Here is a 12,918-nt window from a genome sequence, read left to right as displayed (position 1 = left end):
AACTGAAACTGAGTAGATGCAAGTGGTCACAAACGTGTCTGTAAGGCATGTGCTGATATTATTAACTGTACAAGTAGACACAGAATGTGGAGTCATAAAAGCTGCTGCACAAGTTTGTGATGTTAAAACAAAAAGACTTAAATAATACAACAATACAACACAAATTATCTTAATGAATGCTCGATTAATTATTTCAGCATAGACAAACTATTCTTGGTGCCACATGTGAGAAACAGCAGGGGAATCACCCAAACTCATGGGCATGATCAGAGACACACTAAGAATAGCCCTCAGAGTCTGACTAACCAACTATTTTTAGCACCCACGGTTGCCATAATAAACAAAAAAGGAAACAGTCATGGTTCCATGAGACACTGTTTAACCTTAAAAGAGGAATTACTCATGCACATGGAATGCACGTGTATATCAGAAACATTCAAACTATACTTGTGTCAGTTATAGCTTTAATTTTCATGCTTTTTCCACATCTCATGGTCTTTATCAGCAGGCTTTTGTATATATTTGCACTTCTGAACACCAATAGCAAAATTATTTATATAACAATTAAAAGAACCAGCAGTACAAAGTGCTTCCCAGAAACGGAGAACAAAAGAACAAACTAGAACAGTTTACATACAGGTAAAGATAGGACACACAAGACACAGGTGTAAGGTCAAAATAAGACAAAGAACAAAACCACAGTTTGACTCCACTGTGATTAATAACTTAAAACTACATTTTAAAACTGTACATTAAAAGAATAAGATGGACTTCGGTTGAGAATGTTGAAAATAAAAAATAGATTTACAAAAAAGCCTCATGACATAAACGAGTCTTTAGCGGTGACTAAAAAAGAAGACACCGTTGAGGTCATTCCACAACCGAGGAGCACTAACAGCAAAGGCTCAGTCGCCTTTTGTCTTTTTGAATGAGCTGGGAACATTTAACAGGTTTCTGCCTGAGAAACTGCAGGAACAGCAGTTCGAGTATGTATTGTGTGGCCAGGCAAAGTCATTGAACAGCTGTTAAAACTTCACCTTTTATTGACCTTTATATTGCTTAATAAAACCCACACAAGTTGAACGAATTTAAAAACTGTAGTACATAACGTGCTCTGAGTGCTCAGACTGAGTAGAAAAGCGCTTTACAAGTACTCTGCTTTTACTTTTTACCCCGTGTATGTACAAACTAAAAGGTTCCTATAAGATGAGACTTTGACTGAAAAAGCTTCAGGTATTGTGGCTTTGAAATCTTTTATGTGCAACTACAACGTGTTGTTCTACTGCACAGAGTAATTACTAAACTTCATTAACTATGTCAAAATCAAAACTTACAAATTTAAAAAAAACAAAAAACAGACACATCTGGGTCTACCCTGGCTCTAGCTGTGTTCTGAGGCCCTACTGAGGCCTAGATGTCATGGATTCTGAGCAGGGTGTGAGTGTGCAGCCATACTCACAGTCAACACTGTCAAGTGTAGTCAAAGGTAATATACAGCTATGAGCAGAATGTCTTATGCTGGCTGACCTTACTGTTATAAAGGAAAATAAAAGTTTTCGGTGGCTGATTGGCAGCTTCGTGTTTAGATCTATTCATATGTGAAAAGTGTGTCAGAGCATGTCAGTAAACTATATGCTAAGTTTGGCCTTCTTAGTGAAACTGAAATTCACACTCTTTGTCAATGTAAAATGGGAATACTAGAACTTTGAAACTTACAGACGGGCTACAGCAATTATTTTCATCACTGATTCGTCGATTCTTTTTTATTACATGATTAATTATTCAATTATTAATTATTAAAGATTTCAAATTTTTTGTTTTGTCTAACCAGCTGTCAAATGAATGAAGATTTGTAGCTCACTATTAGGCTTAACGAACAAGAGCAGAAAGTGATTACATTTAAAAAGCTGAAAACTTATTTGATAATGTCTGGGAAAATCTCTGAAATAATTAAAAATTTTAATTTCATCAGTTATCAAAGCTGACCAACTGTTTGCACTGTAACTGGATGGTAAGGTAGCATGCTGTTGAAAATGTATTTTTATCTTCCGCATAACTCAATGAGACCAAACGGAAAGTCCCTGGTGGTCAGCAGCCTTGTAGACAAAGAAAAAAAAGAGAGAGGAAACAGAAGGTAATTTCTGGGATAGTTCATTGATAGATATCAGCTTGTTTCAATCAGACAGGCTGCCATTTTTTTAAACACTAGTTTGACTTTTCCGTGAGTATGTATTTATATCCTCTCTTTCCGAGTTCCCCCGTCTTTGGTCAACCTTCTGGTTCTCAAACACCACCACACCGTGGTTTTATCTCTGAACTGCACCGAGATCTCACCACGCACGGAAATTCAAAGGAATAAAGTGTGACGTAGCTACCACTGTGGATACCAAAGTAAAATTAAAAGTCAAAATTGCAATAAAGTACAATGATCTAGATATAGAGAATTTGATATGGAGCTTCAAATGAGCATAGTATGTCATTTTGAACAATAATAGAAAAATAGTCATTTTAGGCTAAATTCCTTTTTTGTGTGTGTGTAGAAAAATATAATCTATTCATCTTTTAAACTAGCCTACCCCAGTTATAATAGGGCATAGGCGTTGGGCAGGTCACCAGTCCATTTAGAGTTTGACCCCAGTGTGAAACTGAAGAAGTCATCAGTTGAATGTAACTAAGGATAATAGTATTTCTCAATAGGAAGTCACTGCACTAACAGCGGTAGTGAAACTGTGCCTTACACTTACAATGGAAGGATTGTCTTTCAGATTTTTGTCTTTTAATGGCACATTTTTTCCACATGTGACATACATTATATATACCAGTGTACCAATTGTACCAAAGAGAGTACAGAAGATGAAAGTAGCCCACTGGATTTTAAGTTTAGTTGTGAAGTCTTAAAGTGGGCACTTTCACTGCCATCGTGATGTTTAAAAAAATGAATGTCATCAAATGACTTTCTTACTGCCTCCTTAGATATAAAGAAGAAATGAAAAAGTAATGCAAATATCAGAAATATCAGTCACTATTCCTAAATCAAAACCAAGAATAGGTTGTGCTTTTTTCAACAACATGGCCTTTAAAAAATCTATCTATCTAGAAGTTTGATTTTCGTTTATTATGCTTAAAAAGTGAAATAAATCATCTCAATATGTTAGATCTACCACGCTTCCTTTTTTTAATTGAACCGCGTTATCCGAGTTCTCGCGAGATGTGAGAAACAGCGCCCCCTTGTTTATGTGTGGGAAACGCGATGGGATGTGCGAGGACTACTCCGTGGCTAACGATAGCAAGGTACACAAACAGGGAAATTCATCATTTTTGTTTCCTTTGATATTCGGGAGGTATAAAGAAAGCTCCAAAAGGATTGATAAACTCCCCTTTCCCCACTACATTCCCACCAAGGAGGAAAACTAGAACGAAAGACTCCCGCTAATCCCGCGAAGAGGGGAGCGGCCTTGCTTTTTTAGCCGGCTTCCCGGCGCAGCTCTGACGGCTAGCACTGTCACCAGAGCCCGGTGCTTCCGCTAGCTTATTCGGCTCCACACAGATAGAACCGCGGCGGCTTCGATATTATTTTTGTTTCGGACGCCACCATCTGCTCGTCCGCACGCTATCTCCCCTGTCGAGGCGCGGCTGTCGGCGTTTCTCTCCGAGGAGGAGCTTTTGAAGCCGGGGCGGCCTGTTTTGTTTTCGAGCCGCCATGAATCTCTGCGAACAATAACACAACCATAACGAGCCTGCTGGGGCTGCACCGAGTGGGGAAATAGGAGCCGCTGACGCCCCGGTGTGGGGTAATTGATGCTCTGTGTGACACCAGCTCAACTCGGGACAGGCATGCATGTGGACTATGGGGATATCATGGGAGTACGATTGCAAACCGGGCCACTTTGTCACGGAGTAGCCTGCTTGAATCTCGGAGCTGCTAGCTAGTTAGCTAGCCAGCTGTGTCTGTGAGGAAGCGTTAAAAAGGCCACTGGCGACGGAAGGAGTGCCTCACGATGCTTTGTCTTAATTTAAATCACGTATGGGAAGTAAACGAACCGAACCGGTGCGCATGAAGCTGCATTTTAGTGCAAAAAAATCTCCGATCGGAGGCTGCGGTGATTTCAAAGCTAAGACAGCGCATTGAAGATGGATTGGATGTGACCGGGGGATGACTAAACCTGGATCTTCGCTCTTCATGTGGGATTTATCTAGCAACCGGGAACTGAAGCCGTGACATCCACCTATATGCCCCCTTCAAAGACCCCACCGGACTCCCTTGATAAAAACAGTAATTTTATCGCACGGGAAACAGGAGCTGCGGGTAGTTTGTTTGTGCTCTTGTGTGACTTTGGTGTGTTTTTATTAACGTATTAATACATCGGGAGCGCCGGGCCCAGACAGCTGAGATGAACCCGGTGAATGCGACCTCTCTCTTCGTGTCTGCGAGCCGGTCGGTGCTGCAGTGCGACCCCCGAGACCCCCGGGCTCTTGCGGAGCTCTGCAAGCTCCTGCCGTTTTTCCGCCAGTCCCTCTCCTGCTTGGTCTGCGGTAAGTGTGAGGTTATATTATAATTTAATGTAACAGCAAGCCAGTGTATATGTGTGTGTGTGTTTATTATCGAGGGGATGTTTTATAGGTAACGTTGTCAGCTGTCTTAACAGTGGGAGCGAGCCTTTAAATGGTGCTGCGTTCAAGCACTGACGGAAATGTCTGAGTACTTTACAAAAAAACTCAGCAGCATGGTGGAAACTGAGTTGTCGCACATATGAAGTGTTGTACTTGAATATGTCTTGAAGTGCTTGTACTTTATTTAAATTCAGAGCTGTGCAATCAATCAAATTTAATTGCATTTACGATTTTGGCCCCTGTGGATCATGAAAACCAGGTAATCAAACTATAGCCAGTATTATGTCTGACATATTTGGCAGTAATGCCCTACTGTTTGGGGGTTGTTGTTGTTGTTGGGTTGTAGTTTTAGGAAATCTGCATAACTTAAAAACATGTTCTTATTTTTAAGCAAGTTTAGTAAATCCAGTCCGCCCCCACCGAGTGCTTTAAAAATTATGTTAAAATTAAGTGCTTCTTTGCATATAAACACATTAAGAACATTTTATAGATATATTTTAGTTCACATTTAGCTATTTATTTATTTGCAGTTGCTTACATTTAAAGGAAATCCTTTGAATTAAAGACACTTTTCCGCCCCTTTTTCTTTTTAACTTTATGAGTGTGACCTCAATACTGGCAAAACAATTTTTTGTTTATACATTTAGTTATTGTTATAACTAACAGGTTCTGTTTTAAATGTGTAATTTTTTTTAAATCAAACTGCGTTGTTAAACTCTGCTGTATTCCCCAAATGACATAGAAAGGTTGTTTATTGTGTAAATTCCGAGGTGCCATGAACGCATCTCAAGTCACAGCTACACCCATCTTGACACACCCCCTTCTGGGTGATGTTTGGCAGCATCTGGGCGTTTCTCTAGTTCATCCTGTTGAATAACAGCCCCTTCCTATGCTGGATGCTGAGCACCTAATCTGCTTTCTCACCCTCCTCCTCCTCAGATACAGAAATGTTAAAATCTATCTAGGAAAGGAAAGCAGAGGGAGTCATTTAAGGAGACAGCTCGCTTACAGTGTTTACTTCACTGAACTAAAACGAACTTTAATAAAATTATAGGGAGCATTTCTTCGGCTGCATATTAAATTCAACCTTTTAATGTATATTTAATACCGGGTTTTCACCGCCCATACAAAATGCATTGCATTTCCTTTCAACCAGAGTGAGTGTATATACCATTTCCAATATAGAGAGGAAGCCGTGGCTGCTGTTTTTGCAGGTTCTCAGTAAATGGATGGTTTGATGAATTATTTATGCGTTTATTTACGTAAAGGTGATATTTATGGTTCTGTGATTGCAAGAGGACTGAGAAACTTCCATCTCCTCTGTGATGGATGGCTATAATAGTCCTTATGACATGTTAAATATAGAGTTATGCTTGATTTGTCAGACAGGCAGAGCCGTATGTGTAGGCCTGGTTGTTTCTTGTGAATGGAACTTCATCCCTTCCCCTTCTTTTTGCAGCTGCACTCTCTAGCAGGAAGCTCCCCTCAAAGAGAGGCTGTCTTTCACTCTGGAAAGCTTCCAAGCACAGCTCAGGTTTACAAATACATGTCAGTTTAGGAAGCTGTGGCAAAAAAGGAACCAATAGTCTGTAAATAAAGCCATAATTTATCGCATGTTAATGATGATTGCTGGCTTGTTAAGGATTTTATTGCCAGGCTTGTTTCTATGTTCATGATTTTACATGCATATAAAACATTTTTGCTATCCCCAAAGGAAAATATACACTTTTAACCTTTATCAAAAGGCCATAAACATTAACTAGGGTAATGCAAACTCATTACCTTAAATATATGCAGACCACATGCTCTGTTATTTGTTAAAAAAAAAACACACACACATACAAAAAACTGCCACCTCACTGTGAACTTGTAAGTTATGATAAATGCTGATTATTGTATCTATTGTTATTTGCGGAAGTGTGCAAATAGGCATCAATTTGCCTGAATTTTATTAGCTAATTTAGTTTATGCATTTTTTTAGTGTTTGCACAGCCATATAAAAGGAAGAGAACCCATCAGTTATCTTTTTCTAGTGCCCCACCAGTGTCCAAAGCTGAGAGGCAGAGTGATCCCTAACATGAAAAAAACCCACCCCCAGTAGACATCATTACTGACCCAGTCACACCCCAAAGGCCTATTTTACACCAGAAATAAAAATTCATGCTGTCTTTTCTGGATCCTGCAATGGCCACTTAATCATCTATGTGTGCTGTTCTGCCTGTTCCTGTGATATTTGCAATTTCATTAATGTTTTTTACCTTTTGTCCCTGTCCTCTCATGCTCAGGCAACCTGCTGCAGGACCCCATCGCTCCCACCAACTCGTCATGTCAGCATTACGTCTGTCGAGGCTGTAAGGGTCAGAGAATGCAGCTGAAGCCGTCCTGCAGCTGGTGCAAGGACTATTCCCGCTTCGAGGAAAACCGGCAGCTTTCTTTGCTCGTCCACTGTTACAGGAAGCTCTGTCTCTACATCACACAGTCGCCGCTTGCACCACACATAGCCAGCGCTGCCAGTGACTCACCTGACCTGCAGGCTATCCTCAATGAGGGCCTGACATTGGCGGAGCGTGAGCCAGAAGTGGAGGATGTCTCAGACTCTGTTCGGTTGTCACAGACGGTGTCGACCTCTGAGGTGGGGCAGCCCGATGGCGGTCCAGCTACAAAGGAACTCAAGGTGGAAGAACCGAGCCCCGTGGGCTTTAACGGACTGCATGACTGTAACGGTCTGGTCAGTTCAGACAGACTGCACCCCATCACCACAAAGCAGGAGAGCTTCTCAGAGGAGATCCCGGAGTGTGTGAGTGTCACAGGCACTTCAGAGACGGGACTTTGTGACATCGGCGCTTTCGGGGACGACCTGAAACATGGCGGGGGGCCGCTACTGTTGAGTGTAGAGGAGGTGCTCAGGACTTTAGAGACGGAGTCTGACCCTGACCCTTCACCTGAGCCCAACTCTCAGCCAGGCTGCCTCCCCTCGGTACCTCAGTCTAGCCTAAACGGGCCTCATTGCCCATCAGGCCCAGACTCATCCCGCCTCATCACCTCCCTCCCTTCAGAGAACAGCTCCCGTCCCCTCCAACCTCACCCACAGCCCTCACTGCAGCCCCCTCCTCAACCCTCTGCAGTCACCCCACGTATTCTTCTTCGCTGCCACCGCAAACGCTCCCGCTCAGAGAGCGACAGCGAGAAGGTGCAGCCCCTTCCTATTTCCAGCCTCCTACGAGGGCCCCCCGTTGGTGCCAACAGTTCCCCCCACCACCCCAACCCTGGTGCCACCACCAAACAGGAACCTAAGTTCCCTGCAGCAATGCCTCACCCGCACCTAGCCCCGGTACCTAATGGCAGCACCCCTAAGGTGGGTAAGACTGTACTTGTCCCCAACAAGGCTCTGAAAAAGACTGTGGAGCACCATGGTGCCGCCAAGAAGTCGTACACCAAGGCCAGGCAAGGGGCCCCCAAACCCCGCACGCAGCCCCGTGACAGAGTACCCCCTCACCCTCACCCCCTCACACACCCACCCAGCCCCTCGAAGCCACTGTACAAGAAGCCTGTGGAGAAGAAGGGCTGCAAGTGTGGCCGGGCTACCCAGAACCCCTCAGTGTTGACCTGTAGGGGGCAACGCTGCCCCTGTTACTCAAACCGCAAGGTGAGAATGCTCCACACACTACCCATACGCTAATAAAATCGCTTCTGTTTGTTATCACATTAAATTGAAACTAATTGCATTGTAAGAAACTGGCATCTCTGTAAAAAAATAATTGTATTAAATTGTAAATTCAAATCAAAGGACAGATTTTGGTTTTCTGTAAGTTGTGTGTTGAGTGGTAGTAGCTCCTCTTAAATGGCCTGTATTTGTATAGCGCTTTACTAGTCCCTAAGGACCCCAAAGCGCTTTACATATCCAGTCATCCACCCATTCATTCACACACTGGTGATGGCAAGCTACATTGTAGCCACAGCCACCCTGGGGCGCACTGACAGAGGCGAGGCTGCCGGACACTGGCGCCACCGGGCCCTCTGACCACCACCAGTAGGCAACGGGTGAAGTGTCTTGCCCAAGGACACAACGACCGAGACTGTCCAAGCCAGGGCTCGAACCGGCAACCTTCCGATTACAAGGCGAACTCCCAACTCTTGAGCCACGATCGCCCCTCTTAGCCATAGATCAACTGTATAAAAGGTGGACATAGCCACTGCAAACTGCCTCAAACTGTCCTCTTTTCTTAATGGAGAAGAGGGAGTGACTCCAGCCCTCAGTTCTCCTTTTCTGTGACTTCAGTAAACACTTTCTAGATGACTTTATCGGCTTGGTCACTAGTTTATGGTCGTATTGAATAAAACATTAAGTCCGTATTGTAAATTATAATCATTGTTACAATCAGAAAGTAGGCTTATCTAGGGTATGTTGACATGCTATCGGTCAATAGGCATGTACTCGAATGTCACCAACTGACCATTATCCCATAAATGCTCAACTTGAGGCTTCATTACAGGACTTTATCCACCAATGGATGACATCACAGTGGCTACATCCATCTTTTATATACAGTTTACACTTTCAACAGGCATTCATTTTGAAGTGTGTAGAAGTGATGAGATGTCTTGAAAACTGTTAGAAGGCAAATTAAACTTAATATTTACTTTCTAATAATAACTTTGTTTATATTTGAAACCTTTAAAAGCGATTTCCAAAGAAACAAAAGCATAATGTCAAAGTGAACCAGAAGACTGGGCCAGAAAGATTTATTTTATTTATTTATTTTTAGAAGACCAATAAAAGGCACAACTATAACCCAAACATCATCTATTATGTTGTTGTTCTTTGTTAAATGGTATTGATCCCATTTGTTGTTCTCAGGCTTGCCTGGACTGCATCTGCCGCGGCTGCCAGAACTCATACATGGCCAATGGCGAGAAGAAGCTGGAGGCCTTCGCCGTGCCAGAGAAAGCTCTGGAGCAGACCCGGCTCACGCTGGGCATCAACCTCACCAGTATCGCCGCAGCGGCCCTCCGCAGTCCGGCCACCAGCTCCCCGGGCAACACCCTCCTTAACGTCACCACAGCCACGGGGGCGCCCGTCACGGCCGCCTTCCTGTCTGGGGCAGGGCACGACAACCGGGGCTATGACGATTCGCTGGAGATGCGGTTTGACTGTTGAGGTCCGGCCCCCCCTCCCCTTCCGCGGTCAGTAGTCACACACATTCCCCCGCCCCTCCCACCACCGCCGCCCCTCCCCCACCCTGCTGGGTGGCGTCACCCATCGGTTCGTGCAGCGGCGGAGCCAGAACAAAGGCAGCTACAGTGACAGGCGGCAGCGAGGGTCACCAGCTGAAGCTGAGGAGGCGCCCTCCGTCCAAACGCCCGAAACTGCACCATGCTTGTGGTCTTGCATACAGAGAAGAGAAAAAGAAAGAGGAGATGTAGCGTTACTGTATGTGCAGAGATTTCATTTCAGTGGGTATAGAGGGGTTTATTTTGTTGTTGTTTTCTTCTCTACTATGGGTAATATGTAGAGCATGTTGTGTAGCTAAGTCGGGCGTGCTGACCACGGTCACACGGCTCTCAGCGTGTGTGTATGTGTCTGTGTGTCCATGTCTGTGTGTGTGTGCGTTGAGCATGTGAGTGTGTATGGGAGGGTTTTGTTTGAAGAGGAATTTTACTAGCAGGAACGGAGACATCGTCACCACCACCTTCATCAGAGACTGGTGTAATTTATATATAAGAGAGAACCTTTTGTACATGGACTTATCGGTTTCCATTTCAGAAGACGTTTTATGATATATTTTATAAGTTACTTTAAAATCAATGGAAGCCGATGCAAAGCGGGGAGATGTCTGCATTCAACCAGAATGTTTTCGCACTGGTAAAAGTAGATTTTGTAAACCACCAGAAATAAAAGCTCTTATACGTAAGGAATAAAAATGATTAAAACCACCAGCCGAGTTTTGATTATGTCTTTTGAATGTTTAAAGATCCTGAAGCTTGGGGAAGGTTGGGTGATTTGGTGAGTTTTGAGGCAAGATGATGGTAAAACTTCAGCACTTATCCCACTTTTCTTTTTTCATGTTTTTGTTGTTGTTGTTGTTCTTACTCGTGTATAAAAACTCTGGTTGATTGCAGGCCCTGTGCACTGCTTTTCCACAAGTTTTTTGGTTTCTGGAAGCTACACACTTGCTGCTAAATACTACAAAGGACTCAAAAGGAGGAGAGCACACCTGTTTTCCTTGTCTTGTTTTGTTTTCTTTTAAATAAAAATGCGTTAACAACATTTGCAGTATTTATTGGACGTCTCCTAACGTAGAGGTTACGTGTTGGGCACCAGTTTGTTTCCGGTTAAGTTCCTGTCGTCGTCGTCTTAGCGTCAGTTTCTGGTGTCTCCAAAAAGGTTTTTGTTCTCCCTCTGGGCATTTAAAGACCTGTAATATAACTGTAACATATTTCCACAAAAAAGAAAGAAAATAAGAAACTTACAAAGTGTTGTGTGGTTATTTGTTTCTACCCTTTATCACCGAGATTAATCATGTTGAAAGTATTTATTGATCTGTCTGCACTGCTAAAGTTAGGCACTAGAGGGCAGTGTTGGACTTAATGCTGCAGTAATTATTTGGCACCAGCAACATGCCTTCGGTATTAAGCAGTTTTGAGCCACTTTAACAGGACTACAGATGTAACTGTAAATGCCTTTTTATTAATAAACCTATCTTTATGATGTAAAGGCTAAAATAGCCAATACATTTTAAAAATTTAGACACAGGAATGATTTTGATTCAATGAAACATGGCTTTAATCTTGACTGTGGGGACAATCCAGTTCTCTAAAACGTGACAATGCTCTCTTCACTTTTGCAATTTTATATCAGTAATGTTTAGGTTACCAGTGGTTTATTCTGCTACGTGATTTGTATCAAGTATCAATTCTAAGTAAGATAAGATCAACTTGTCCAAAGTTTTGGATATTCTTTTGTTACAACTGTCAAAAATCAGCTTGAATGCAAACAAACGTTTACAAAGTCGTAAAACTTCCTGATAAAAAAGTTGTGAAAAATAAATAAAATCACAGATTTTATTGATGTCAAGGTTTATATTCTACACACTTCATAAAGAATTGACTGGATATCAGGAACTCTTAAATGGAGGACCTTAATTTAATTTAAAAGTTTAAAAACAATTTAACTGGCATCCACAAAGTCTAGTTTAGAAGCAAGTGTTGTTGCTTGGTAGCATTCTTATTATTACATTAGTTTAAAGCATTTTCTAAATAAAGTGAAATATCATTCCTCAAATTTGCTGAACAAATGCATTCATAGAATCACTAGTAAATATAGTTTAAAAGAGAATTTAAAAAAGTTATCAACGTATCCCCAAAATGTGATTTTAAAACACTTTATTGCCTGGAAGTTAAACAATCACACAGATCAGACACTACATATGCGTCTGTGTGTCTATAAATGATCAATTGCAATTTCTGTTCTTTATCCAGATGTTTAAATCCTTTCTCAGTATTCTTTCCTATCTCAATATTCACATTTTGTGGATCATCTTTTCTGCAAATTGTACTATTATTATTACAACTGTACAGATTACAGTCAGTGTAGTGAGAACAAGTCTCCAATATAATATGTTCTGCTATTTACCAAAGTTTTTTAAATACTTCTACTACAAACCTAAAAACTCTACAAAATGGAAACATTTCATTAGATTTAATTTCTTTTAAAATTGGCAGGAATAAAAATACAAGTAATCAGTAGATTTTGCCCCAGTTCCTTCTATATTATTACAAATACAAGTAATTTCTGGGGTACTTTCTAATTATTTATTTTCTAAGGCAAATAAGTTTGTGCAAAATGTTAAAATAGTTATAAATATTGTCAGAAGAATCCATCTCATTTGCCAAAAATATTACCAATCATTTTTTAGCTTCATTATTAAACATCATGTCTGATATATTTGGTTTAAAATCTTGGTCTTCTGAAATTTCCAAAATTGTTTCATCTTCTCCTGCATTACTTAAAAAATCTGTCTCCATGTTTTTAATTCTATTTGTAACAGAATAGTTATTTATCTTACCTTTATTTAAACTCAATGATTGTATTAATTCTTTTTCAGACTTTTTTGTGCCATGCCTCTTCTGAATATGTCTTGTAAAAAGGAAAAATTATAATAATGATAATCAGTATAAATTTCTTTCTTCCTAATAATAAAACATTTACAAAAATAAGACAAAACAGACACGGATGACATGGCAGCAATCAAAAAGCGAAATTACATAGATTTCAAATTAAAATCTGTATTAATAATGTAATTGGTG

The 12,918-nt window shown here is 41.3% G+C and overlaps 1 protein-coding gene across 1 annotated transcript; it reads left to right on the top strand.

Moving 5' to 3' along the window:
- The first annotated feature begins 3,211 nt into the window (after window positions 1-3,211).
- Window positions 3,212-11,081, top strand: msl2b (MSL complex subunit 2b). The gene is made up of 3 exons (XM_031742164.2): window positions 3,212-4,533; window positions 6,897-8,257; window positions 9,470-11,081. Exons 1-3 carry the CDS (start codon window positions 4,392-4,394, stop codon window positions 9,767-9,769), a joined length of 1,803 nt encoding a protein of 600 aa, XP_031598024.1. The 5' UTR covers window positions 3,212-4,391; the 3' UTR covers window positions 9,770-11,081.
- The last annotated feature ends 1,837 nt before the right edge of the window (window positions 11,082-12,918 follow it).

Source organism: Oreochromis aureus, linkage group 9 (assembly GCF_013358895.1).
Source record: "Oreochromis aureus strain Israel breed Guangdong linkage group 9, ZZ_aureus, whole genome shotgun sequence".
In the NCBI taxonomy this organism is placed as follows: domain Eukaryota; kingdom Metazoa; phylum Chordata; class Actinopteri; order Cichliformes; family Cichlidae; genus Oreochromis; species Oreochromis aureus.
This window is presented reverse-complemented; position numbering and strand designations above follow the sequence as displayed.